At 63.9% G+C, this 22,691-nt stretch overlaps 1 protein-coding gene across 3 annotated transcripts; it reads left to right on the forward strand.

The window, feature by feature from the left end:
• The first annotated feature begins 19 nt into the window (after positions 1-19).
• Positions 20-21,948, forward strand: CROCC (ciliary rootlet coiled-coil, rootletin). Of its 3 annotated transcripts, XM_075113717.1 has the most exons (36): positions 637-761; positions 1,085-1,228; positions 2,758-2,906; positions 3,747-3,932; positions 4,008-4,091; positions 4,175-4,266; positions 4,364-4,529; positions 5,137-5,243; positions 5,340-5,546; positions 5,622-5,718; positions 6,445-6,540; positions 6,636-6,782; positions 6,859-7,058; positions 7,451-7,612; positions 7,813-7,957; positions 8,858-9,226; positions 10,263-10,456; positions 10,545-10,672; positions 11,030-11,175; positions 11,379-11,480; positions 12,180-12,314; positions 12,749-12,880; positions 12,962-13,200; positions 14,342-14,501; positions 14,580-14,747; positions 15,529-15,865; positions 16,492-16,619; positions 16,692-16,812; positions 17,538-17,701; positions 17,784-17,987; positions 18,094-18,291; positions 18,376-18,525; positions 18,924-19,082; positions 19,517-19,648; positions 20,204-20,368; positions 20,449-21,940. In XM_075113717.1, the coding sequence occupies exons 3-36, from the start codon at positions 2,772-2,774 to the stop codon at positions 20,497-20,499; spliced, it is 5,406 nt and encodes a 1,801-aa protein (XP_074969818.1). In that variant the 5' UTR covers positions 637-761; positions 1,085-1,228; positions 2,758-2,771; the 3' UTR covers positions 20,500-21,940. The 3 variants fall into 3 exon arrangements, with proteins under 3 accessions (XP_074969816.1, XP_074969817.1, XP_074969818.1); XM_075113715.1 differs by lacking the exon at positions 637-761 and adding an exon at positions 20-109 and having other exon boundaries at positions 2,796-2,906; positions 7,813-9,226; positions 20,449-21,948; XM_075113716.1 differs by having other exon boundaries at positions 634-761; positions 7,813-9,226; positions 20,449-21,948.
• The last annotated feature ends 743 nt before the right edge of the window (positions 21,949-22,691 follow it).

A 22,691-nucleotide genomic window follows, 5' to 3' on the forward strand; every position in this document is an offset into this window, starting at 1 on the left:
TTTCCCCCTCCTCGCTGGTGTCGAGGAGACGGTGTCGGCCAGTGAAGCACAACAGACGCTCGTTGCTTAGCAGTGGTTTTCTGGTTGTGAAGGACTGCGGGAGGGGAAGGTAAGGAAAGAAATGAGGGGGGAAAATGAGGTTTCTTGTGTCCCCAAAGTGAGGCGGGGGAGCCTTGCGGCAGCTCCTGCTTGGCCGGAGGGACCCAAGATGCCGCAAATCCTCGGTCCCGTCTGCCTGCGCCGCGCTGTCTCTCCCTCACCGTTAATCTGTGGCTCTCGGGGAGGAGAAGGGGCACTTTCCCGGGCTGCGGGGTTGGGAGGAGAGCGGCTGGGGGACGCCGACCCTCTGCAGGGTCGCTCGGGGTCAGATCCGTGGTTTATTTCGGGGACAGGATACCTCCAGCCCCCAGCACGGGGGATTTTGAGCTCGGGTTGGGGATTTTCTGGTGGCTTTCCTTGCTGGAGCGGGGGCAGAAAGCCCTTAATTACCCCAGGGGGTAAAATTTGCTGCCCCGGGGTGGCCGCGGAGGCTCGGGCACAGGGGTGACGCGTCCCCGGGGCGGGGGTTTAATGCCGCCTTGCCCCGTAGCAACCCTGGCACGCTCCACCCCGAGGCTTTTCCTGCCAGAGCAAAACCTCTGGGCTTTAATGAGCTTAGCGAGGGCCAGGATTTAACGAAAGCGCTGGCTTACTCTCTCCAAGGAGCTCCTTTCCCCTGGGGGAGCCAGCACCATCCTGCCTGGGGGGGACAGCGCAGCAAAGTAAGCACATTTCCACTGATTTTGGGCACGGGGAAGCGCCGGGCGTTGCTATTTTTTAATATTTTCCTTTATTTTGCTCATTCCCCCCCTGCCAAGAGCCTCGTCGGTTGTTTTTGTGTACAAAGCCCTGCTTGCCGGGGGGAGTATTGGGTGATATTTTTGGTGGGGGATGCTAAAACGTTGCTGCTCGTGGCCTTGCTGGAGGCGTTGGGACCCCCGAGGCGGCCAGGAAGAGGAGGGTCCCCAAGTCCCGCCGTCACGCCGGGAGGGGAAGGCGAGGGTTTCGGGATAATCCCGACCACGCATCCGCTTTCCGCTCGCAGGCAACGAGCCGAAACGGAGCCCCAAAATCCCCACGAAGGGGCTTCGGGGCAAGGAGGCCGCGGCAAGGGGGTGCGAAGGGCTCGGCGGACCCCGCTGGGGAGCCCATGAGTGAAGCGGAGCCCTCGGTGGAGGCTGTGGTTGAGGTGGGTCCCCCCCCCCACGGCGGGAACTGGCGGCCGCTCTCGCGGGAGCAGCCGCAGAACCACGGCGGGGGGGGGGGGGGCGACGGCGGCAGCAGGTTTGCGATTGCAAATGGCACTTTTGCAGCGGGTTTTGCAAGTGCAAATGGCACTTTCGTGATTGCAAATTGCAAATTGCAAATCCGCCCCGGCGGTTCTGCGATTGCAGCCGTGAATCCGTAGCGCTCTTGTCATAACAAGCACAAATTTGCAAGAGGTTTTGCTATTGCAAACGTAAATCTGCAGCGGTTTTATGATTGCAGCTGCAAATCTGCCGTGCTCCTGTGATCGCAAACGCAAACTTGCAGGGGTTTTGTGATCATAACTGCAAATCTGCCGTGCTCCTGTGATCGCAAACGCAAACTTGCAGGGGTTTTGTGATCATAACTGCAAATCTGCCGTGCTCCTGTGATCGCAAACGCAAACTTGCAGGGGTTTTGCGATGGCAAACGTAAATCTGCAGCGGTTTTATGATTGCAGCTGCAAATCTGCCGTGCTCCTGTGATCGCAAACGCAAACTTGCAGGGGTTTTGTGATCATAACTGCAAATCTGCCGTGCTCCTGTGATCGCAAACGCAAACTTGCAGGGGTTTTGTGATCATAACTGCAAATCTGCCGTGCTCCTGTGATCGCAAACGCAAACTTGCAGGGGTTTTGCGATGGCAAACGTAAATCTGCAGCAGTTTTGTGATTGCAGCTGCAAATCTGCAGAGGTTATGCGATGGCAAACACAAACTTGCAGCGGTTTTGCGATCATAACTGCAAATCTGTGGTTGTTCTGCAGTTGCAACTACAAACCAGCAGTTCTGCGATTGCAGCTGTAAATTGTAGCGCTCTTGCAATTGCAACTGCAAATGTGCAGCAGTTTTGTGGTTATAACTATAAACCTGCAGCGCTCTTGTGGTCACAGACACAAATTTGCAGCGGTTTTGGGATGGCAGCTGCAAAGCTGCAGCGGGATTTTTTAATTGCAGCTGCTAACTCGCAGTGCTCTTGCGATTGCAACTGCAATTCTGTAGCACTCTTGCGGTCACAACTGCAAATGCGCAGCAGTTCTGCGATTGCAAACACAAATCTGCAGCGCTCTTGTGATTGCCATGACAAATTTACGGTGGTTTTGTGATCGTGACTGTAAAACTTCAGCGGTCTTGCGGTTGCAACTTCAAATCTGCAGCAGCTTTGCCGTTGCAAACACAAATTCGCCGTGTTCTCGCAATTGCACACACAAATCCGAAGCGGTTTTGCCGCCGCAAACCGCGTTGCTCGGCATGTCTGAGTTGCACAGGGCGCAGCGTTTGCAGCTTGGGGGGGGGGGGGGGAGGTGCTTTTTGTGGCCTCGGCCAAGTGCGTGGGGAAGGCTCAGCCCAGCCCCCCTCCCCTGCCGAAGGAACAAAGCAGCTCTTGGCTGCAAAGGGCATCGTGGCTCCATCCCGGGGCCGATCCCCGTCCCGCCGCTTCCCGGAGCCGCCCTGAGCGCCGTCCCCGTCCCGCAGCGGCCGCGGGGGCCATGTCCTCGCTGCTGTCCCTCCAGGAGGAGAACCGCATCCTGCAGCAGGAGCTGTCGCGCGTCGAGGACTTGCTGGCTCAGAGCCGGGCCGAACGCGATGAGTTGGCCATCAAGTACAACGCCATCAGCGAGCGGGTAAGTCGCCAGCTGGGTTAACCCAAACCCACCCGTTTTAGCCCCAGAAATCAAGGCGATACAAGCCGTAACCCTTGCAGGCGCCACGCTCACAGCGGAAGACTCTGTGGCATCTTGCAACGTCCCGGCGACGGGGATTTCGCTGCAGCGCACCCGGCTTGTCCGGACCCGTCCCGGCTTGCCGGGGCTTGCCCTGCGGGATGCACAAAGCACCCTTCTCCCTATTTTATTTATCCCGCTGCTTTTTGGGAAGAGGGGACCCCCCCCCCCCACGTCCCACCCCTCGCTTTTGCATCCCTTTGCTGTGGCAACGGGGCAAAATAAGGGCTTTGGGCAGTGGCCAGATGCTGAGCGTGGCTCCTGGGGAGGCCCGCATCAAGGGGCTGCTGGGCTTTTTGGGGGGCAGCCCTTCTGTTTGTGCCTGATTGTTTACCAAAAAAAGAGCAAATATCAGGAAAATACCCCAAAGCGAATCGCCACCGCTGTGCCCAAGGGCCCGTTATCCATCGGCCGGCCTGGTGCAAAGCGGGATGGGGCTTTGCCAGACCCCCCAGACTCAAAGTTGGGTTATTTTTAAAAACACCCCCAAAATTTCCTATTAATCCCCTCCCTGTGCATGTAAAGGAGGAGGGATGCAAAATTTGTCGGGGGGTCTCAGCTTTGGCTGGATGGGGGTTTGCCGTAGGACCACCCTGAAGCGATCGCTTTGTCGGGGGTGGGGCGTTGAGAGTGAAGTCGGGGGGCGCTCGGTGGGTGCTGGGAGGGGGGGGGGACACGGACGCGGTTTCCCCTCCCGATGGGTGGGTGGGATGTCCTGGGATCTGCCGCGTCCCGTCGCAGCTGGAGCAAACCCTGCGGCTGGAGACGGGCGAGCGGGAGGCGGCGGAGAACCGGAGCTTGGCGCAGCACAACATCGAGCTGCGGCGGCTGCTGGAGGAGGAACAAGCCGCCTACAAGCGCAAGCTGCAGGCGTACCAGGAGGGCCAGCAGCGGCAAGCCCAGCTGGTGCAGAAGCTCCAAGCCAAGGTAAATCCTTTTTGGGGGACACGGGGACATTTTGGGGACCCCCACAGCATCACCCACCCTATCCGCCCCGCCCAGGTGTTACAGTATAAGAAGAAATGCGGCGAAGTGGAGCAGCAGCTGCTGGAGAAGGCGACGGAGCTGGAGCAGGAGAGGCTGACGGTGAGGGATGGTTTTGGGGGGGTGCCCCTGCGCCAAACCCCCGCCAGATTGGGGTGGTGGCGAGCGGGCTGGTGACCCTGCAGAGCCAGCTGGATGTGAGCGGCTCGCAGCCCGAGGAGGAGAGCAGCAACGAGCTGGAGAACGCCCTGATCCGGCTGGAAGAGGAGCAGCAGAGGTGAGCAGGGGTCCCTGGGGAGCTGCGGGACCCCCCCGGGGGGCTGCTCCGGCCGTGTGTGACACCCCCCCACCCCCCCACCCCCCCCCCGTCCCAGGAGCAGCAGCCTGGTGCAGGTGAACTCGATGCTGCGGGAGCAGCTGGAACAAGCCAACGTGGCCAACGCGGCGCTGAGCGAGGACATCCGCAAGCTGACGGCCGACTGGACGCGGGCGCGGGACGAGCTGGAGCAGCGAGAGGCGGAGTGGAGGCGCGAGGAGGAGGTTTGGGGGGGCCCTGGGATGCGGCAGGGAGCAGGATGGGGGCTGGCAGGGAGAGGAGTGTGAGGCAGAGGGACGTGGCGTGAAAAGAGATGCGGGGAGGGATGAAGGATCGCTGGGAAGGGTGCGGGACCATGGAGGATGTCGCGTGGAGAAGAATTTGGGGGTGCAGGAGGTGCAGCACGCGATGGGAGGTTGACGCGAGGCAGAGGGGTGCAGGGATGTGGCCTGGGAAAGGACGCAGGGGGGGATGTGAGGCTGTGGGGAGGAATGCGGGGCCAAGGGGGACGTTGCACAGAGAAGAATTTGGGGGTGCAGGGGACGTGGCATGGGCTGGGAGGGCGACACAAGGCAGAGGGATGCCTCCCCATCCCTCTCTGTTAAGGGTGGAAGGGAATCGGGGTGGGGGGCCGCTGGCTGCGGAGGACCCACGGGGAAAAGGGGTGCAATCATGGAGGTGTTGGGTGGAGGTTTGGGGCCCAAAGGGAGAGGGATGGGGGCCGGGGGAGGTGGGGGGGGCTGCAAGGCAGGGGTGGCCGTGCGGGGAGGGCCCCTCGCTGCCGTGGTCTGTGACTCGGCGAGCACCGACGCCGCCCCGTCCCGCGGGCAGTCCTTCAACACCTACTTCAGCAACGAGCACAGCCGCCTCCTGACCCTCTGGAGGCAGGTGGTGGCCTTCAGGCGTCACTTCGGGGAGATGAAAGCCACCACCGAGAGGTCAGGGGGATCCCTGGGAGGGTGTCCCTGGAGGTCCCCGAGGACCAGGGGCTTCCCCAGGGATGGCCGGGTCCGATCCTGCGCCTCCCAACGCAGGGATCTATCGGAGCTGAGCCACGAGGCGTCGCGGGCGGGCAGGGCTGCCCACGCCGCCTGCCTTCACCTGGCCGCCAACCTGCGGCTGGCCGAGAGCCAGGCCGGCGCCGCGCGGGAGAAGCAGGCGATGCGGCTGGCGCAGCTGGAGGAGCAGCTGGCGGCGCGGGCGCGCGACGCCGACCTGGAGAAAGCCGCCCTCAGCGCCAGGTACCGCGGGGGTTTGGGGCGGGGTGGGGTGGGGGGGTCACAGGGGATCCGCTGCTGCCCGGTGTCTCGCTGCAGGCTGGCGGAGCTGGCGGCGACCCTGGAGCGCCTGCGGGCTGAGGATGCGGAGAAGGAGCGGGCGGTGGAGGCGCTGACCCTGCAGCTGCAAAACCTGGTGAGTGCAGGGCATGCTGAGCCGGGGGGCGCAAGGATGCGCGCTCGGGCAGGGTGCGTGCCGAGCTGTGATGCGCGCTGGGGTGCAATGCATGGTACACGCCAGGGCAGGGTGCAACGCCCGGGGCACGCTGGGGCAGGATGCGTGCCAAGCCGTGATGCACGGTGGGGCAGGATGCATGCTGGGGCAGGATGCGTGCTGAGCTGCAATGCACGATGCACCGCGGCAGGATGCACGCCAAGCCAGGACACACAGCGGGGCAGGATGCATGCCAGGGTGCTGTGCATGATGCACACCGGAGCGTGATACCCCAAAGCCAGGGGTGTGGTGCGCACCAAGCCCTGATGCATGCTAGAGTGTGCTGTGCGATGCAGGCCGGGGTACGATGCATGCAGGAGCGTGATGCACGATGCCTGCTGGGCTGTGACGTGCACCGGGGTGTGATGCACGGTGCGTGTTAGTGTGGTGCATGCTTGGGTGCAATGCACAGCGCACGCTGGGCCGCACACCAGGACGCAATGGATGATGCGTGCTGCAGTGCAGCGCACGCCAGGATCTGATGCATACCGTGGCGTGACACGTGCTGAATCCTGATGCTGCATAGAGGGTGATGCACGCTGATATATGATGCACGCTGAGCCACGATGCACGCCGGGGCACGGTGCGTGCCGGGGTGCAACGCACGCTGCATGCCAGGGCACAACGCCACGTTGATGGGCTTTGCAGGAGGCCTCGCGCGCCAAGGAGCCGTCGCCGGCAGAGGTGGAGGCCTTGCGCTCGGAGGTGGAGCTGCTCCGTCAGAGGCTGCAGGACGTCACCCAGGTGCTGGGGCACCCAGCCAGGGGGGTCTCCTTCCCCACCTCGGTCTCCCCTTGGTAATGTTGGGGGGGGGGGGGTGTCTCCCCGTGCCCTCGCAGGTGGTGCTGGCGGACGACCCCGAGCAGCCACCGCCGCCCCCGGAGTCCCCCCCGCGTGCCCCCGGGTCCCCCCGCCGCAGCCTCTCGCCCAGCGCCGCCGCCGCCGCTGTGCACGCCGCCCTGCGCCGCCGCCACCTCCAGCTCCAGGTGGGCGCCGGGGCGGGACGCAGGGTGACGCTGACGACGAGGAGGGTGATGAAGGCTGACCTCCCCTCGTCCCCAGGACGCCCGGGGCCAGGCGGAGGCCAGCCGGGAGGTGGCCGAAAGCCTGCGGCGGGAGCTGGGGAACAGCGAGAGGCGGCTGGAGACCCTGGAGCGGCGGCTGGAGCAGCTCAGCGCCGAGGCCGGGGGGTGCCGGCGGGCGCAGGATGAGGCCCTGCGCGAGGTGGCCCGCCTGCGCGCCGAGGCCGAGGTCCTGCGCAGGTACCCTCCGTCCGTCCGTCTGTCCCGAGCTCCGGCTGTCCCCGCGTGGCTGCCCCTGTGCTTGCTTCCTTGTGTCTGGCTGTCTCTATGCATCCTTGTGTGTCCGTCCCTGTCCACCCATCTCATCTGTCTGTCCAGCCATCCCATCTGTCTGTCCGTCCATTCCTGTGTGTCCCCGCATGTCCGTCCCCCTGCATCCTGGCCTGCCTGCCTGCCTGTCCATCTATCCATCCCTGTAGGTTTATGTCTGTCCATCTGTCTGTGCGCTTACCTGTGCACCCCTCCACCCTGGCACACCCACCCGCGTCTGCCCGTCTGCCCACCCACACCTGTCTGTCTGTGTCCGCCTGTCTGTCTGTCCGCCTGCCCACCCGTGTCCGCCTGTCCCTCAGGGAGCGGCTGCGGGCGGAGGAGGCGCTGGCGGGGGAGCAGCAGCGAGCGGGCGCCCTGCAGCAGGAGCGGGCGCAGCTGCAGCGCCGGGGCGAGGGGCTGGAGGACGCCCGGGACGAGGCCGCCCGCGCCGCCGAGGCCGCCCGCCAGCAGCTGGAGCGCAGGTGGGGGCACGGGGGGGGGGGGGGCAAAGGGTGGGTGCTGCGAGATAGCGGGTGCTGCAGCATCCCCCTCCTCCAGCGGGTGCTGCAACCGCCCCCCTCCGAATGACTACTGCAAAATAGTGGGTGCTGCAACGCCCCCCCTCCCCCGAGTGGGTGCTGCAAAACCCCCCCTCCATGGGTGCCCCCCCGGGTGCCGGCAGCCAGCAGCAGGTGGAGGAGCTGGAGGCGCAGCGGGCCGGGGCGCAGCGGGAGCTGCTGGAGGCGCGGGAGGCGCTGAGCCGGGCGGCGCTGGAGGCCGAGGTGGCGCGGGGCGAGCGGGAGGCGCTGGCTGAGGCGCTGAGCAAGGTGGGTCCCCCGATCCCCCCTCGTGCCCCCCAGAAGTGGGTGCGCCCAATGCACGAAGGGGTGCAGCAGGCGGGACACCCATGCAGCAGGCGCACCCCTATGCAGCAGGTGCCATGCCCCTGTGCGCAGCAGGTCGCAAACCCTGGCGGGTTTGCATCAGGTGCAGCCCACTCTGCAGCGGGTGCCACCCCAAGGCAACAGGCGCAGCGGGCCGGGTGCCTCCCCCATGCAGCGGGTGCCACCCCCGTGCAGCGGGTGCCACCCCAAAGCAACAGGCGCAGCCCGTGCAGCGGGTGCCTCCCCCGTGCAGCGGGTGCATCCCCCATGCAGCGGGTGCCACCCCAAGGCAACAGGCGCAGCCCGTGCAGCGGGTGCCTCCCCCATGCAGCGGGTGCCTCCCCCATGCAGCGGGTGCCTCCCCCATGCAGCGGGTGCGACCCCAAAGCAACAGGCGCAGCCCGTGCAGCGGGTGCCTCCCCCATGCAGCGGGTGCATCCCCCATGCAGCGGGTGCGACCCCAAAGCAACAGGCGCAGCCCATGCAGCGGGTGCATCCCCCATGCAGCGGGTGCCACCCCAAGGCAACAGGCGCAGCCCGTGCAGCGGGTGCCTCCCCCATGCAGCGGGTGCGACCCCAAAGCAACAGGAGCAGCCCATGCAGCGGGTGCGACCCCAAAGCAACAGGCGCAGCCCGTGCAGCGGGTGCCTCCCCCGTGCAGCGGGTGCATCCCCCATGCAGCGGGTGCGACCCCAAGGCAACAGGCGCAGCCCGTGCAGCGGGTGCATCCCCCATGCAGCGGGTGCGACCCCCGCGCACTGGGTGCCCCCTGCACCGGGCGCTGCGGCGGCGCAGGCATGGCGCAGAGTCCCGCCAACCCTCGTCGCGGCGGGTGCCCGGCAGGCGCAGGGGAGCTGCGGGGAGCTGGCGGCGGCGCAGCGGGCGGCGCAGGCGGAGGAGGCCCGGCTGCGGGACGCCCTGGCCAAGACGAGCGAGCTGGCGGCCGGGCTGGCGCGGGAGAAGACGGAGCTGAGCCGGAGCTTGGCTCGGCTGGAAGAGGAGCGGGAGAGCGGCCGGATCCGGACGCGGGAGCTGGGGCGGGAGCTGGCGCTGCTGCGGGGGCGGCTGGAGCGGGGGCGACGGGCCGGGGCGGCCGAGCGGCAGGGGCTGGAGCGGGCGCGCAGGGCGGCCGAGGAGGGCTGCCGGGGGCTGCGGGCTGAGCTGCGGGTGCTGCGGGGCCAGCACCTGCGCCTGCGCCAGCACCTGGGGCAGGTGGGTGACGGGCAGGGCCGGGGGGGCAACTGGGAGGGGGCACAGGGTAACTGGGAGGGGTGGGGGCGACTGGGAGGGTGCATGGGCCAACTGGGAGGGTGCAGGAGTTAACTGGGGAGGGAGGGAGGGCGCAGGGGGCAACTGCAAGGATGCACAGGGTAGCTGGGAGAGTGCACGGGGTGACTGGGAGGGGTGGGGAGCATGCACAAGGCAACTGGGATGGTGTAGATGTGACTGGGAGGGGTGGGGAGGGTGCATGGGGTGACTGGGAGGGTGTAGGTGTGACTGGGAGGGGTGGGGAGGGTGCATGGGGCAACTGGGAGAGTGCATGGAGCAACTGGGAGGGGTGGGGAGCATGCATAAGGCAACTGGGAGGATGCAGGGAGTAACTGGGGAGGGAGGGATGGTGCATGGGGTGACTGGGAGGGATGGGGAGCATGCACAAGGCAACTGGGATGGTGCAGATGTGACTGGGAGGGATGGGGAGCATGCACAAGGCAACTGGGAGGGTACAGGAGGCGGCTGGGAGGGTGCCCAGGGCAACAAGGGAGCGGTGGGGAGGATGCACAGGGTAGCTGGGAGGGTGTATGGGGTGACTGGGAGGGGTGGGGAGCATGCATAAGGCAACTGGGAGGGTGCATGGGGTAACTGGGGAGGGAGGGGAGGGTACCTGGGGCAAGTGGGAAGGGGTAGGGAGGATGCATAAGACAACTGGGAGGGTGCATAGGGCAGCTGGAAGAGGTGGGGAGGATGGAAAAGGCAACTGGGAGAGATAGGGAGGGTGTGTGAGGCAAGTGGGAGGGATGGGAAGAGTGTACAGGGTAACTGGGAGAGGTAGGAAGCATGCATGGGGCAACTGGGAGGGTGAAGAGGACAACTGGGAGGGATGGGGAGTGTACACAGGGTAACTGGGAGGGATGGGGGCGTGCACAGCGTAACTGGGAGGGTGCATGGACTAACCAGGAGGACCATGGTGGATGCGTGGGGTAACCGGGAGGCTGGGTGGGGTAACTGGGCGGTGGGGATGCCCCGGCAGGCGGTGCAGGAGCAGAACGCGGCGGGCGAGGCGCTGGCGCAGGCGCGGGGGGAGCAGGAGCGGCTGCGGGAGGAGCTGCTGCGGCTCAGCCGGGCCCGCGAGGGGCTGGCCAAGGAGGGGGCCAGCCTGGCCGTCCAGCTCGCTGCTGCCCAGCGGCATGGCCAGGATCAGGCCCAGGAGGCGGCCGGGCTCAGGTGGGTGCCAGCGCAGGGGTGTGAGGGTGTCCCTCTGCCGGCCGCCAGACCCTGGGTTTTGGTGCTATGGCCAGTGGTGTTTCGGCAGGTCGGAGAAAGAAGGGCTGGAGAGCAACATCTTCCAGCTACAGCAGCAGCTGGCCCAGCTCGACACCCGCAACCAGCAGCTGGAGGCCGAGGGCCGGACCCTGCTCCAGGCCAAGGAGGCGCTGGAGGGTGAGGGGTCCATCCCCAGCCTGTCCCTGGCCATCACCCTGGCCAACTCCATCCATCCTCATCATCATCCCCCTCTTCGTCTATCCCCATCCATCCCCATCTTCATCTCCATCTCCAGCCTCATCTCTATCCTCATCGTCATCCTCAGTCTCATCCCCATCCACCCCCGTCCGTCCCCATCATCATCCTCACCCCCGTCAATCCCCATCTCTCCATCTGTCCCCATCCCCCTGCAACAGGGTCACAACAAACCCTCTGCCACCGCGTTCCCCGTGTCCCTTCTCCTGTCACTTAACCCGTGCCCCCGCTGCCCTCCCGGGGCCCCCCCCCTGACGGGGTGTGGGGGTCTCCCCGCAGCGGAGCTGGGTGCCGCGCGGCAGGAGCGCGAGCGGGAGCTGCAGGCCCGGCGGCAGGCGGTGGCGGCGGCCGAGGCGGCGGCGGTGGCCCTGCAGAGCGCCCGTGACGCGCACCGCGACGAGCTCGACCGCCTGCAGCGCGAGAAGGTGGGCACGGGGCGAGGGGGGCGGTGGGTTTTGGGGTGCGATGGTGGTTGTTGGGGAACAATGCTGATTTTTGGGGTGCAATACCGATTTTTGGGACGCAATGTTGACTGTTGCGGTGCGATACCGAGTGATGGGGCGCAGTGTTGATTCTTGGGATGTGACCCTGATTTTTGGGGTTCGCTGGTGGTTTTTGGGGGGAGCAGGAGGAGCTGGAGGCTGAGCGGGGCCGGCTGGTGCGGGAGCAGGAGGAGCTGGCGGCTGAGCTGGCAGCAGCGCGGCGGCAGCACGAGAGTGAGAAGCAGCAGGTGGGTGGCTCCGTCGTGTCCCCCCCATCCCAGCTCCGTCGTGTCTCCCCCATCCCAGCTCCATCGTGTCTCCCCCATCCCAGCTCCACTGTGTCCCCCATCCCAGCTCCGTCGTGTCTCCCCCATCCCAGCTCCATCGTGTCTCCCCCATCCCAGCTCCACTGTGTCCCCCATCCCAGCTCCATCGTGTCTCCCCCATCCCAGCTCCACTGTGTCCCCCCATCCCAGCTCCACTGTGTCCCCCCATCCCAGCTCCATCGTGTCTCCCCCATCCCAGCTCCACTGTGTCCCCCATCCCAGCTCCATCGTGTCTCCCCCATCCCAGCTCCACTGTGTCCCCCATCCCAGCTCCATTGTGTGTCCCCCATCCCAGCTCCATTGTGTGTCCCCCATCCCAGCTCCATCGTGTCTCCCCCATCCCAGCTCCATCGTGTCTCCCCCATCCCAGCTCCATCGTGTCTCCCCCATCCCAGCTCCATCGTGTCTCCCCCATCCCAGCTCCATCGTGTCTCCCCCATCCCAGCTCCGTCGTGTCGCCCCCTGTATCCCAGCTCCGTCGTGTCGCCCCCTGTATCCCAGCTCCGTCGTGTCGCCCCCTGTATCCCAGCTCCATCGTGTCGCCCCCTGTATCCCAGCTCCGGGGTGTCCCCACCGTCCCAGCCGCGGTGTCCCCCCCCGGCTGAGCCGTGTCCCCCCCAGGCGCTGGCGCTGCAGGAGGAGGAGAGGGCAGCGCTGGCGGAGACGCTGGAGGGGCTGCAGCGGAGCCTGGCTGAGGCCACGACCGAGCTTGAGCAGCAGCGGCGAGAGGTCACCAGCCACCAGGAGAAGGAGCAGGTGTGTGGTGGGGGGTCCTGGGACCCCCCTTGAATGGCACGGAGCCCCATGTGGCCCCCACTGCAAGCCCCTATGCCTGGGTGTCCCCCCTCATTGCAAACTCCGATGCCTAAGCAACCCCTTCCCGTTGCAGCCCCCATGCCTGGGCATCCCCTATGGCCCCCGCATTGCAGCCCCCCAATGCCTGAAACTCCTTGTGAGCCCCCCCATTACACCCCCCCACTTGCAACCCCCTCAATGACCACCCTTCTTTCAGCCCCCTAATTGCAAGCCCCCCCCCGCCCCCACTGCAAGCCCCTTGCGATGGGGATGCTCAGGAGTGGTACCCGAACATCCCCATCCCTGCACTGTCCCTGCTGCAATCCCCGCCCCCCTCCCCCCCCCGAGACCCCCTGTGCCGCTGGGGGGGCTCAGAGCTCCGTGCCCCCCGGCAGCGCCTGGCTGCGGAGCTGCGCAGCCTGCAGGCGCAGGTGGAGGAGGCAGCAGCGACCCACGAGCGGGAGGCGAAGACTCTTCGCGACCAAGCGACAGTGGCGGCCAAGCAGCGAGACGGTGCCCTGCGGGAGGTGAATACACCCCACCCAGCCCCAGACCCCTTCCCACCCCCCCACATACCCCCCGCTAAGCCCCGGGCACCCCGGCTGCAGGCGGAGGAGGCGCGGGCGCAGCTGCGGCTGGTGGCGGAGGCGCGGGCGGCGGGGCGGCGGGAGCTGCTGGAGGCGCAGCGGGAGGCCCGGGAGAGCCGGGAGGGCCGGGAAGCGCAGCGGCGGCAGGCGCAGGAGGCACGCCGAGCCCTGGGAGACGAGGCGAGGGAGAAGGAGGCCCTGCGGCGCTCCAACGAGGAGCTGCGGGCGGCCCTGCGGCGCGCCGAGGGCGAGCGCATCAGGTGATGCTCGGGGTCGGGGGATGCATGGGGTAGCGTGATGATTTGGATGTTCGGGGTCAGGGCGATGCTCAGGACGCGGGAATGCCCGAGCTGGGGGCTGCAAGTGGTGAAAGAAACCTAGCTTTGTTCAGGGGCAGGGATGGGGCCCCTGTGCTCGGCCCTGGGGAGGCCCCACCTCGAGTGCTGGGCTCAGGTTTGGGCCCCTCGGGACAAGAAGGCCCTTGAGGGGCTGGAGCGTGTCCAGAGAAGGGCAGCGGGGCTGGGGCAGGGTCTGGAGCACAAGTGTGCTGGGGGGCGGCTGGGGGAGGTGGGGGGGTTTAGCCTGGAGAAGAGGGGGCTGAGGGCAGCCCTTCTCGCTCTCTGCAGCTGCCTGAGAGGGGCTGGAGTGAGGGGGGGGCTGGTCTCTGCTCCCAAGTCACCAGTGACAGGGCGAGAGGGAACGGCCTCAAGCTGCGCCAGGGGAGGTTTAGGTTGGGTGTGAGGGAAATGCCTTCCCTGCCAGAGCGGTCAGGCCCTGGCACAGGCTGCCCTGAGAGGTGGGGGAGTCACCGTCCCTGGGGGTGCTCAGAAACGTGCAGACGTGGCACTTGGGGCCATGGTTTAGGAGGCCTGGGGGTGTTGGGCTGGGGGTTGGACTTGATGATCCCAGAGGTCTTTTCCAACCTTAATGCTTCTATGTTAAAACTAAAAGGATGCTAAACTATCTTTAATTAGAAGAATAGACACTCAGTATCCTTGAAGAAGGGCTGAGAAACTGATAAAACTCACTGCACACAGGGTGACAAATCCGCTTTTCAGATAACACAGGGGACAGTGGGATGCTTGGGACAAAGGGATGCCCAAACTGGGATTCCTGTGGGGCAATGCAGTGCCTCGGAGGGCGATGCTCTGGACAAGGGGATGCTCGAGTTGGGAGATACATGGGATAGTGCCATGGTTTATAGGGTGATGCTCGGTGTCGGGGTGGTGCTCAGAGTCAGGGGGTGCTCAAGTTAGGAGATAATAGGGTGGTGTGATGCCTTGGAGGGCGATGCTCTGGGTCAGGGTGATGCTCATGGCGATGCCGGGGATGAGGAGGTGCTCAGGGCCAGGGTGATGCCCCTGGGGGGGCGATGCCAGCCCCTTCTCCCCCCTCCCGCAGCCTGAAGCGTGCCAGCGAGGAGAAGGAGCAGCAGCTGGCGCTGGTGGAGGACGGGCGGGCGGCGGCAGACCGGGAGGTGACGGAGCTGCGGGCAACCCTGCGGGAGCTGGAGCGTGCCCGCCTCAATGCTCGCCGCGAGCTGCAGGAGCTGCGCCGGCAGGTGAGGAGGAGGAGGATGGCGGGGACCCCACCCACCCATTGGGGTGCCACCGAGCTACCCCGTCTCCTTCTTGGGCAGGTGAAGGACCTGGACAGTGAGAACAGCAAGAGGAGCAAGGAGGTGGGTGAGCTGCAGGCGCGTGTGGCCCTGGAGGAGCAGCGGGAGGAGGAGAGCCGCCGCGAAGCCTTCAGCCTCAGGCAGAAGGTTGCAGAGAGCGAGGCTGATGTGGAGGCCGCCAGGAAAGAGGTAGGGAGGTCCCCAAGGGTCCCCAGTGCTCCGTTGCTTGGTGCCACGCATCCCAAAGCATCCCCATCACCCCATATCTCGGTGCCTGTTGTCCCCAAGCATCCCCATCGCCCCATAACTAGTATCCAGTGTCCCTGGGTGTCCCTGCCACTCCCTCGCTTGACACCTCGTCCCTGCGTGCCCCCGTCACCTCACTGCTTGGTCCCTTATGTCCCTGTTGCCCCACTGTTCTCTGCCCTGTGTCCCTGGGGGGTCCCTTGTGTCTCTGCTCTGTCCCGTGCATCGTCCCTTTGCTCTGTGCCTGGTGTCCCCATCACCCCACCACTCTGTCCCCTGCATCTCTGGGGTCCCCCATACCCCGTTGCTCCATCTCTTACATCCCCAGGCATCCCACATACCCCATTATTCCATCCCCTAAACCTCTGGGGGTCCCCTAAACCCCACTGCTCCATCCCTGGGGATCTCCCATTACCCCGTTGCTCCATCTCCTACATCCCTTGGGGTCTTCCATCACCCTGTTGCTCTGTCCCCTGTATCCCTGGGGTACCCCATATCCCAGTGCGCCATCCCTGAGGGGTCCCCATTACCCCATTGCTCCATCCCCTGCATCTCCATCACCCTGTTGCTGTGTCCCCTGCATCTTTGGGGGTCCCCCATCACCCCATTACTCTATCCCTTGCATCTCCATTACCCTGTGCTCCACCTCTCACATCCCCATCACCCCATCTCTGTGCACTCTGCACCCCACCCCTCCCCATCACCCCCTTTCCACCCACCCCAGCTCCAGCAACTGCAGCGGCGACTGTTGGAGGTGGAGGGCGAATTTCAGCAGCGGGAGAAGGACCTGGCCCGCAGCTTGGAGGAGGCTCGCGGCAACGAGAAGAAGCTGCTGGCCGATGCCCGCAACCTGCAGCTGAAGGTGGAGGCGGCGCGGGGCGAAGCGGCCGAGCTGAGCCTGCGTCTGAGCGCGGCCGAGGGTCGGGCGCAGGGGCTGGAAGCCGAGCTGGTCCGGGGCGAGGCGCTGCGCCGCGCTGCCGAAACCCGCCTGGGCGGCATCCAGTCTGCCCTACGCCGTACCATGGGCATCGGCCGGGCGCGGGCCGGCTCCCCGGGCAAGGGTGAGTGTTCCTGGGGACCCCCGGTGCCCCCACCTTGCTTAGGGGAAGGGGATGCATCCCGCTGCGGCACATCCCGCTGAGGTGCTCCATTCCCTGCACCCTGGGCGTCCTCCATATCCCATTGCTCCATCCCCTGCATCCCTGGGGTGTGGGGGGGAAGTTGTCCCCATACCATGTTGCTCTAGCCCTTGCATCCCCATCACCTCACTGCTCTGTCCCCTGCATCCCTGGGGTCCCCCATACCCACTGCTCCGTCCTCTGCATCCTTGGGGGTCCCCCATACCGCATTACTCCATTCTCTGCTTCCCTAGGGGTCCCCCATCACCCCATTACTCCATCCCCTGCATCTCCATCACCCTGTGCTCCATCCCTTGTTCCCCATCACCCTGTTGCTGGTTCTCTTGCACCCCTGGAGCCCCCCATAGCCCATTGCTCCATCCCTGGGGGTTCCCCATCACCCTACTGCTCCACCCCCTGTGTCCTTGGGGGTCCTGCATCACTCCGTTGCTCCATGGGTGCATCCCATTGCAGCACGTCCTGCTGCGGCGCATCCCACTCCAGCTTGCGATACTCCCGTGGGTGCTGTGCCCCGTTCTCCCAGTGTCACCCAGTTTGTCCCCAACCAGGAGAGGGACCGGAGGCGTTGGGGAGCCCCGGCTCATCCCCGGACCCCGATGCAGCAGCCGAGCCCGAGGCAGTGCGGGCAGCCCTGCGGGATTTCCTGCGCGAGCTGCAGGACACGCAGCGGGAGCGGGTACGCTCTGGCTTCCCTCCCCTCCCCATCGTCCCCAAAAAGCCCCTTTCTCACCCTGTTTTCTCGCCCCAGGAGGAGCTGCGGGTGCAGGTGGGCAGCCTGGGCCGGCGGCTGGCAGAGGCAGAGGAGGAGCGGGACCACGCCAGTGCCCGGGCGCAGCAGCTCCAGAAGCTGGTGGCTGAGAGCGAGGAAGGTGATGAAGGGGTGTTTTGGGGTGATTTGTCCCATGCTGGCACCTCTCCAGCGAGCAGGGGCTTTTGGGGAGACTGAGGCACGGGGGTGAGGACAATGCTGCCAGGGACTGCAGGATGCTCAGTGGGATTTACCCCATGCACGGCCCCAAAAATCTGGTAAAATTGGTAAAATGTCCCATGCAAACCCCATGAACCCCAGTAAAACCCCCCATGTGTGCCAGTAGACCCCAACAAAACTGGTAAAATTCGCTATGGATCCCCCATAAACCCCAGTAAAACTGGTAAAAGTCCCCCTGCATTGCCTGTAAACCCCAATAAAATGGGTGAAACCCCCCATGGATCCCCTGTACACGCAGTAAAACTGGTAAAACCCCCCATGGATCCCCTGGAAGCCCAGTAAAACCCCCCATGGATCCCCTGCAAACCCAGTAAAACTGTTAATGCTCCCCATGTATCCCCCATAAACCAGAATAAAACTGGTAAAAGCCCCTGTGCATCCACAGTAAACCCTAATAAATCTGGTAACCCCCCTGTGCTTGCCCCATAAACCCCAGTAAAACTGATAAAAGTCCCCTGCATCCCCCAGAAACCCCAATAAAACTGGGAAAAGTCCCTGTGTGTCCCTTGTAAAACCCAATAAAACGGGAAGAGCCCGTGTGCATCCCACATAGCCCGCCCCGTGCGCACCCTGGTGCGGTGGGTAGCATCGGGGCGGCTCCGGCAGGGCGTCGCAGCGGTGGCGGGGAGCTGAGCAGCGCCCAGGCCTCGCTGCTGCTGCAGGAGGAGCTGCTGCGACGGGGCGAGCGGGAGAGGCAGGTGCTGCGGGAGAAGGTGACGGCGCTGGAACAGAGCCTGCACGCCGCCGAGGGCGAGCGCCGAGCCGCCCAGGTGGGCATTGCCACGGCGGGGCCGCAGCCTGCCCCTGTCCCCGTCCCTGACTGCTCCGTGCCAGCCCTCCGATGCCTTGCAGGAGAGGATGAGCGCGGTGCGAGCCGGCGAGGCCGAGCTGGAGGACGCCAAGCGGCGGCTGGAGGTGGCGGAGAGCCGGAGCACCCGCCTGGAGCTGCAGCAGCGGGTGCTGGAGGGCGAGCTGCAACGCGCACGGCTGGCCCTGGGCGAGCGGCAAGCGGAGGCGCGGGTGATGCAAGACCGCGCCGAGCTGCTCCAGAAACAGGTGACGGCACAAATTCCTCCAAATCCGTATTGCATGGATTTTTTTTTTTTTTTTAATTTTCTTCTGAATGATCATATTTAATTTTGCGATCGTTTTTGGGGTGTAGCTAGCGGAAAGCGAGCAGCGCGCCGGCGCTTTGCAGCTGGCGATGGAGCGGCTGAGCGCGGCGTTGGCGGAGAGCGGCTCGAAGGATGACGCACGGAGCGTGACGGCGCCGTTGGCCGATGGCACCGCGGCCCACGAGCGGTTGCTGCAGCTCCAAAGCGCCCTGGCCGCGGGCGAGCTCGACCGCCGGGCGCTGCAGGTGGGAGCGGGCACCCTCGGCTGAGGGGACGCCAGGGTGCCTTTGCTTGGGGGTCACCAGGGGTGTGTCCCCCCCCCATCCCAGGAGGGGCTGGAGGTGGCCCGGCGAGCGCTGGCGGAGGCGCGGGAGGAGAAGGGAGTGCTGCGGGAGCAGCTGCGGGGGCTGCGGGAGGAGCAGGAGGCCCTGCAGCGGAGCAAGGAGGAGCTGGAGGCACAGGTCCGGCAGCAGCAGGAGGTGAGGGGTGGCGTGGGTGCACCCCACGCTGGTCAGGGGCGGGTGAGGGGGGTCCCCAAATTCCCTGTTCTTTGTCCCCAGGCAGCACCCTGGGCCCTTTTGCCCCTCCTGGGCAGCACCTGTTGCACCCACACAGAACCCTTTGCCTACCCCCATCAGCAACTTTTGCCCCACCTATGCAGCCCCCTGCACACCTTTGTGTCCCTGTACAGCATCATTCCCCTTGCCCCCCCCCCAGCATCACCCTATGGACCCCCCCCCATGAAGACCCCTGCACCCTCCCCCCTGCCCCAGCACCCTACTCCCCCCATGCAGCATCCTTCCCCCCACCCTATGGACCCCCCCGCAGCCCCACCCCTAAGGGGGTGCTGTGGCTGACGCCCCCCCGCCCGGCGCAGGCGCTGCGGCAGCGGCAGGAGGAGCACGGGGGGCTGCAGGAGCGGGTGGGCAGCCTGCAGCGTGCCCTGGCCCGCACGCAGGGCGAGAGGCGGGAGGCTGAACGCGTCGCCCTGCGCCTCGAGAAGGACAAGAGCGCCCTGAAAAAGACCCTGGACAAGGTGAGATGGCGGGTGGCACCCTTGGGTGCCCCTAGGGGTGGCCCTGTGCTGAGCATCATGTGATGCTGTGTCCCCTGGGGACACAGGAAAATGCATCCTTGATGGCAGCACTGGGTGCAAATCAATTACAAAGCCCTAAAACCAGCTTGTTTATAGTGCGTTATTATTTTTCAAGCATAAAACATACTTTTTTAATATACCTATATATATGCTCCATGCTGCTCCACTGGCAGAGTCTATATGCACTTAAAATAGATCTAATACATATACTTATATGTAAAAATACATATTTTATCTGCTATATTTTCTATGTTAAAAAAACCCCTATATTTTATCGGCTGGAGCAAGGTGTTCAGCAGCGGGGGGGGGCTGTAAAGCACACCCCACCCCCCCGTTTCTGTGCCCCCCTCTCCCCCGGCGTGGCGGGGCGGCAGGTGGAGCGGGAGAAGCTGCAGACGCAGGAGGACTCGCTGCGGCTCTCGGCGGAGAAGGGCCGGCTGGATCGCTCCTTGGGCACGGCCGAGCGGGAGCTGGCGGCGGCGCAGCAGCGCATCCAGCTGCTGCAGGTGGGTGGCCCCTTGCGCACCCAGGTGGGGTGGGGGCAGGCGGTGGCACCCGTGGGTGCTGCTCGCCTGCCTGGTGCAGCCTTTCCTTGCAGCGGGATGGTGCCGGGCTGCTTTTGGGCTCATCCCAGCTTGGGGAGATGCTGGTGCTTGTATGGGGATGGTGCTGAGCTCTTTTTTAGGGCTCACACCAGTTCGGGGAAGGTGCTGGTGCTTGTACTGGGACAGCACTGGGCTCGTTCCTGGGCTTGTCGCAGTTTGCGTTTGCCTGGGGGATGCTGGCACACCAGGATGGCGCTGGGCCCCTTTTGGGGTGCTTCCCAGCTTGAGGAGACGCAGGTGCTTGCACCAGGATGGTGTTGAGCTCTTTTTTTGGGGGTCGTACCAGTTCAGGGAAGATGCTGGTGCTTGTACTGGGACGGTGCTGGGCTCATCGCAGTTTGTAGGGATGCTGGTGCTTGCACTGGGAGGGCCCTGGGCTCGTTTTTGGGGCTCCTCCCAGCCAGGGGAGCCACCGCTGCCCAGTTTTGGGGTGACAGCCACCCCTGCCTGCCCCAGGCGCAGGTGTCGGTGCTGGAGCAGCCATCCCCGCCGAGCCCGGGGCCGTCGCCGGAGCTGCAGCGGGAGCTCGACCGCCTGCGCGGCGCCCAGCTCCAAGCCCAGCGGGCGCTGGAGGCGCGGGAGCGCACCTACCGCCACCGCGTCCGCGGGCTGGAGGAGCAGGTGAGCGGGGGGACCCCCCGGGGGTGACACACGTGTGCCCCGCCCTTGCTCCCCCTCTTTCATCCCCTCTCCCTTTCCAGATCGCGCTGCTGAAGGGGCAGGAGCTCCACCGTCCCCCCACCAGCATTTAAAGCCCCCCCGCACCGCCCGCAGAGACCGGCACAACTCAGCTCACTGGGGGGGGGCGGGGGGGGGGGGGGGGCGGAAGCCACCCCCATGCTCCAAAAAACAAAACCACACTGATTTTTGTCTCATCATTCCCTTTTCTAAAGCAAAAAGCTGCACGTTACCAGCGAGATGACGACACTCGTGTATTTTTGATACAGGTTGGGGCCCAATGGGTTGTTTTTCCCATTTTTCTATTGCAATTTTTAACAAAAACTTTGGAAATACTCCTTTTTTTCAGCCCCAGGAGAGCCCTGTCTCAGCACCAGCTGAGCCACCTGATTTATTTCCCCCCAATACACGATGCACCTCCAGCCCTCACAAGCCCCGACATTCACCGGAATCTTAATTTTTCCCATTTTTCTAACAAAAAAAAGCTACTCGAGGTTGGTGGGGTTTGGGTTTTTTTTGCAAATAGCAGGTTTTTTTTTTTTATATTGCTATTTTCGGAGTTTGAGGTTTTTACTGGTGCTACTGGGCAGCCCGAGGCCGGGGGGGCTGAGCCAAGCTGAAAAACGCAGGTCGGTCCTGGCACTATTAAATGTGGATAAAACCCCAACCTGGCAGCCCATGAGGTGTTTTTGGGGGGGGTGGGTGGCGTTTTGGGGATGCCCAAATGGGTGTCCATTAGGATACCAGGGTTGAGTCAGGTTCCTGAATAATAATAAAAAACAATAATAATAAAGAGTAATTAATAATAATATTACCACCGCCGTGGAGGAGAGCCGCAGGGATGCATCGGAGCCATTAAGCATCATCCTTCTGGAGAGCTGCTGCCCTCCCTCTCCTTGTTTAAGCCTTTTTTAGGGGGGTTTAAGCCTTTTTGGGGGGTTGAGCGCCAAGGGCAGGACAAACCCCTCCTGTCCCCGAGGCTGCGAGCACGGGGAGGGGACGGGGAAGGACGATGGAGAAAACCACACCACCCCCCCGCTGACTCTTTGCTCTCCGCTCCAGGCAGCCCCCAGAGCTGAAACCCCTGAGAATGGGAGTAAAATCCCCCAACCCCCAACGCATCTGCCTGTTTTCTATAGAACTGGAAAACTGCCCAACATTAAACACTGCGCTGTAAAATAAACACCGTGCCATAGAATAGCCCTGCACGCCCATAAGGGACCATCGACTCCAATGGGAGCTGCACCTTATAAAAACCGCACTACGCCCTGTATATACCAGAGACAACCACACTATACATAAGAAAACTGCAGGCAGGAGAGAGCTAAATGCTATAGGACTATACAGTATAAGAGACTTGCACCCTATATGAGCGCCACGCTATACGGAGAGCTGCACGCTGTAAGGGAACTACGTAAGGGCTGCACCCTGTGCAAGAGCGTGCACGAAATAGAGCTGCGCGCCGTATAGAACTACACATTATATGAGAAATCTGCGTACTATATGAGAACTGCACACTGTAGGAGAGACCTAGACCCCTGGCTGCGCGCTATATGGGTCGCGCACTCCGCAAGAGAACTGCGCGCTATGTGAGAACGCCATAGAGCTGTGCCTGCTCTGTAAGAGCCGCACAGTATAGGAGGGCTGCACGCTATATGTAAGAGCTGTGCGCCCTGTGTGAGCGTGCTGCGCAAAGACAGTGACACCTTACAGGAGCTACATGCCGTACGAGAGAACTGCGTGCTCTATAAGCAAGCTACACGCTCTGTAGGAGAGCTGCCGCCTACACATGAGCGCTACGCTACACAATTGCCTGTAAGAGACCTGGAGAAACTCCCCAAGCCAAACCCTTAAAGCCCACACTATTATAAGTGACCCAAACCCCAACCTCCACCCTCCTTTCTATAGGGGAACCCCAGCCCTAAACACAGCAGAGACCCACCCTCCACCCTTTTCTATAGGGGAACCAGGCAACACCCCAACTCAAACCCCAAAACACCCATTATTTTCTAGAAGAGATTCAGAAATTTGCCCCAAACGCCTACATACCACACTTTTTTCTATAAGAACTAGCCCCCCAAATTAAGCCCCCTCCAAGCTGTGCTTTTCCCCCCAAAATCTGCCCCCAAATCAGATATCTGACAAGCCCCAAAACACCCTAAGGCACCCCAAAATCATCACCCACAGCCCTTCCTCCTGTGCCCAGGGCTGGAAGGCTGGGAATCACTCAAATCATTGGAAAATACCCTGAGAAATGGGAAAAAAA

Source organism: Phalacrocorax aristotelis, chromosome 19 (assembly GCF_949628215.1).
Source record: "Phalacrocorax aristotelis chromosome 19, bGulAri2.1, whole genome shotgun sequence".
Classification (NCBI taxonomy): domain Eukaryota; kingdom Metazoa; phylum Chordata; class Aves; order Suliformes; family Phalacrocoracidae; genus Phalacrocorax; species Phalacrocorax aristotelis.